General features: G+C 37.6%; 1 protein-coding gene across 1 annotated transcript; it reads left to right on the forward strand.

Annotated features, from left to right (window-relative positions):
* The first annotated feature begins 230 nt into the window (after positions 1 to 230).
* LOC122032822 (cinnamoyl-CoA reductase 1-like) lies at positions 231 to 1,935 on the forward strand. The gene is made up of 6 exons (XM_042592135.1): positions 231 to 388; positions 572 to 729; positions 836 to 1,018; positions 1,260 to 1,422; positions 1,516 to 1,705; positions 1,800 to 1,935. Exons 1-6 carry the CDS (start codon positions 265 to 267, stop codon positions 1,933 to 1,935), a joined length of 954 nt encoding a protein of 317 aa, XP_042448069.1. The 5' UTR covers positions 231 to 264.
* Positions 1,936 to 4,918: the final 2,983 nt, after the last annotated feature.

Genomic DNA, 4,918 nt, shown 5'->3' on the forward strand with positions numbered 1-4,918 from the left:
TTGAATTCAATTCAACCCAATCCAATTCAACTCAAGGAAAGTAATTAATTTCCTTTTAAGTTGAAATTGTTTGTGCGCCCGCTGAAATTCTCAAAATCGAAAAGTAATTAATTTTTTTTAAGAGTTGAAATTATTGGTGCGCCCATTAAAATTCTCAAAATCTCCGTCCTCATCTGAATAAAACGCTGATGGATTATAAATCCTCCGGGTCTTCATTTGCCGTCGGCGAAGAGCTGCATTGCATTTGCACCGGCCATCATTCGCATGGATCCGGCGGCGGAGAAGAAGAGGGTGTGCGTGACCGGAGCCGGAGGCTTCATCGCCTCCTGGCTGGTGAAGCTGCTGCTCTCCAAGGGATACATCGTCCACGGCACCGTTCAAGACCCGAGTAAGTCCAACTCTCTGCCACTTGCTCAATCTCCCGCAAGGGTCGGTGGATTAATTTTGAGGTTTCCCAAAATCCCATCAAAATATCTTCTTCTTCTTCTTCTTTAATGCTTGGAGAAACTTAAAATTTACCCCTTTTTAAGAACTCATTAGAGCTCTAAATTCTGTTGAATCTTTTCTGCAGGCGATCCCAAGAATGCCCATCTAAAAGAACTGCACCCCGCAGCCACAGAGAACCTTCAGTTGTTTAAGGCCGATTTGCTCGACTACGAGTCGGTTGCCTCTGCGATTGCAGGATGTGAAGGGGTGTTCCATGTTGCCAGCCCTGTCCCTTATGGCAGAGTCCCTAATCCGGAGGCAAGTGTCTCAAGCAATTGTATGAAATGTTATAGTTATGCAGTCTTTGCTACAATCGTGTGATATCTGAAGATCTTTTGATGTGGTGCAGACAGAGATCATTGAGCCTGCTGTTACAGGCACTTTGAATGTTCTCAAGGCATGCTCTGAAGCAAAAGTAAAGCGAGTAGTAGTGGTTTCATCATATTTTGCAGTCGGGTTGAGTCCAGATGCAAACGATAAGATCTTGGACGAGGGCGCATGGTCCGATGCTGAATATTGCCGGAAAACTGAGGTAAATGATGTCCAACATTCGTGAAAATTTTCTGTAAAAAGCAGAGTAAGGCTGCGTACAATGAATCCTTCCCCATACTCCGCATGATAAGAACTTTATGCACCAGACTATCTTTTTTATTTTTTAGTGATCATTGGAGCAACATCAATATAATGTTGCCTTAAGTAACAGAAACACATTAGGTTTTGGTATGCTTGACTAAAAGACACTTATTTAATCGTTGATTGCTCTGAATTCATAGAATTGGTACGGACTTTCAAAAACACTGGCAGAGCGTGAGGCAGTGAACTATGCCGAGAAGCATGGACTTGATGTTGTGACTGTTTGTCCAGTTTATGTTATCGGACCGTTGCTACAACCCACTGTGAATCCTAGCAGTTTGTTTTTTATCCATATTCTGAAAGGTCTATCATCTATACTTTTCTTTTGTATTATTAGAACCCTTGAAGATATCACACTTGGTCTGATCCCATATTCTCCTCATCACCGTGTTGCAGGTACATTCAGCTGCTTGGAAGACACATCATACTATTATGTAGATGTTCGGGACGTAGCTGATGCACTATTTCTGATCTATGAGAAACCAGAAGCGTCAGGGCGATATCTCTGTGGACCTTACAAAATGAAACTCTCTGAATTGGTACATAAGCTGAGGAGCTTATACCCAAACTACAAATATCTTGAAAAGTGAGTGGCGTAAAACTACTGAAATTCAGAATCATTTCGAAGAACTTGCTTTCTTTCGACTTTTATGAATCTGGATTTGTTGAACATCATGCAGATTCATAGAAGCAACGAGTTACACACTGCGTTCGGAGAAGCTGGAGAAGTTGGGGTTGAGATATAGAACACTGGAGGAGAGCCTCATTGATAGCGTTGAATGTTATCAAAATGCCGGTCTTTTGGACAGTGCTTAAACTACGTCTTTCTTGTTGATGTTGCATTCTTGTGGAATGTGGAAATAAGGAGATGCTAATGAACCAATAGAGTTTGTGATCGCATCTGAATGAATTCGTTGGGTTGTTTCAATCAAATGAGTTGTTTTGAAACTTGTGATATAAGAATTCTTGTGAAAATGAGGATTTAGAGATACTGCCCATGTAATTAGGAGACGAAGAGCGAGGAGCAATACGAACAATTCAACCATGAATTTAGGATCCCCGACTTCAGCAAAATGTTATGAGAGATTAGTTGTGCACCCACCTTCTTAAGATGATCTTGAAGCTCCACGGCCTAGAGGGATAGAGGAAAGAAATATAATAGAAAATAATTCTTTGATATGTTATTTACTAAAATTAAGGCTTATTTATATAAATTATTTAAATAATAATAGAAAAATTAAATATGACATACAATTATAAGTATAGTAATAAATATAATAGATATGAAAGTTTTGTTTTTAGGGTTTAGGGTTTGATTGTGATGTCAAATATAATAAATCTATTGAAATTAATTTAAAATTATTTTTTATTAATGTCATTAATCTTCGTCCTTCCAACAGAAGAGTTAGCCTTTTTGACGCAACAACATGAAACAAGATTTAAGAAGGCAATGAAGAACAGAAATTATTGTAGGATCGAAACTATGGTTTTCAATTTAAAAACTTATCGAAAATCAAGTGCATAATAGAAGAAAATAAATTAAGAAAGAGCAAAAGAATTAGTACATAGTCGATTATTTGGTTTGTAGCCCAATGGTTACTACTGTAGGATCAAAACTATCTTTTTTTTTATTTTTAAAAAATTTATCGAAAATCGAGTGCGTAGCGAAAGAAAATAAATTAAGAAAGAGCAAAAGAATTAGCACACAGTCAGTTACTTGGTTCGTAGCCTAATGATTATTACTCTAAGGCTCACGTCCCCTTAGGACGTATCTAATGGATAATCCAGTAAAAATTAAACCTTAAATATAAATGAAGAAAATGTGACAAACTACACTTTCTTATCTTATGCAAGAACAATAATAATCAACTTTAAATCGTTACCAACGCTTGTAGTAGTTTGAAGATTGTAGCTCGAGGTTTGGTGTCGTTTTGACTGTAGTAGTTGGACGTAGCAAAGTTGTAGTGGAGCAGTAATAGGAGTATGACGTAGCAAAAAGAGCTTGAAAGCAGGTAAGAAATTGATGATTTGAGTATTGACTGAACTCCTCTGTTACACTGCATTGGGGGTGCCTCCAATAACCGAGAAGTTTATTGTTTTTCCACTTGGTGATGCCTCCAGTCCGATCTGAGGCATTTCCAATCATCTCCGACGTGTCTTCAAGCACTGAAACTTTATCCTCGATGCTTATCTATTTTGGGGTGCCTCCAACCTTTCACTTCCACTCAACTGAGGCATCTCGAGTATTATTCATATGGACTCCATTTTTTGCTCCAAGCTCCTACAAAATATGTTAGTCTAAAATAATAAAAGCTAGCACCTGCAAAATAGAGTTAACACACATAATAAAATTATAAATTAGATCATGCTAACACGACCAAGATCTAGTCTTAATCTCAACTTAGATTTTTTAAATGGATTTAAGTTAGACCAACGCCTACAATCCCACAAGGACTAGTCCTCATTGGACCTCTCTCCTCCAGTGGTTAGCTTAGTTACCATTTGCAGACTTACTTGACTTGACGTCTGACCCACCAGGTCTTCCTGTCATATGCTCCATCTGAATTGCAGCCAGTTGTCAGATCCTGCTGACACAACTGGACTACCTGCAGATATCTGGTTCTCTTTGACCTATCTGGGCTTTACGCTAGCTATCTGGTCCTCCTTGCCTAATTTGACTTTAGCCTGGTGTCTAGTCCTCCAGGTGGCTTTGGGTGCCTTTTTTCTTCTTGTCTTCTTGGATTTGACTTCTTCTTCTTTCATACTAGGGTACTCGTGCTTGAAGTGACTCTTCTTGTTGCATAAAGCAGGTGATGTTCGCCTTTTCATTGTTGGATGTAGACTTGATCATCTTCTGTAAATCCTTCTGTTGGAATGTATACTAAAAGTTTAACTTTTTTTATAAACATTTATTTAGAAATAAGAATCACATTGATCAAATGTCTACATTTATGCTAAGTGTAGTTGTCTATTTAATTTATATTGTAGATAACATGGTGTGAGGAGACACACAGAAGATCATGTTATCAAATCCTTATAAATTATAAATAATAGCTTACAATCAAGATGGAATGGACAAATCATTGGAGTGGTTGTAGTGTAATTTAGTATTAGTTTATCTAAACTATAAAATTACACTAGTACACTATGAGTGTATTGAGCAGGATCATTTGAGGTTGTTCTTTTTATACTGACTGCATAAAAGAATAGAACCTCAGTTATTATGGAAGTGTGTACTCTTAATCCCGATATAACAACAAACATGTATACTTAGTATTTATTTCTTTGACTTATCAATGGGTGAGATTTAGCTCGTTAAATCAAAAGACCCGATAGGTTGGGAATTAATATTATTTATATGGTATGTTGTTGGTTATAGAAGGAAACTGTGTCCTAGTAATCTAGGTTGATGATGTCCCCTTGAGGAGCTCATAAGAATTGTCATGTAAACCCTGCAGGTGGACTTAGTCCGACATGATAATAAGGTTTAGTGGTACTACTCTTGGAGTTAGATATTAATTAAATGAGTTGTCAGTAATTCATTTAATTAGTGGACATTCGATATCTTAAACACAGGGAGATTAACACACTCATGATAAGAAGGAGCTCATATAGTAATATGAGATTGGTACGGTAGTTCAATAATAACTCTTTAGTGGCATGAGTTATTATTGATGAACTCGAGTTGGGTGTTCGGGGCGAACACGGGAAGGTCAAGTTCATCGGGAGACCAAAACCAATTCCTCTTCTTGGTCCCTGTCGTAGTCTCTTAATTATAAAGTCTTATATTCACCTAAAG

Source organism: Zingiber officinale, chromosome 11A (genome assembly GCF_018446385.1).
Source record: "Zingiber officinale cultivar Zhangliang chromosome 11A, Zo_v1.1, whole genome shotgun sequence".
Lineage (NCBI taxonomy): Eukaryota > Viridiplantae > Streptophyta > Magnoliopsida > Zingiberales > Zingiberaceae > Zingiber > Zingiber officinale.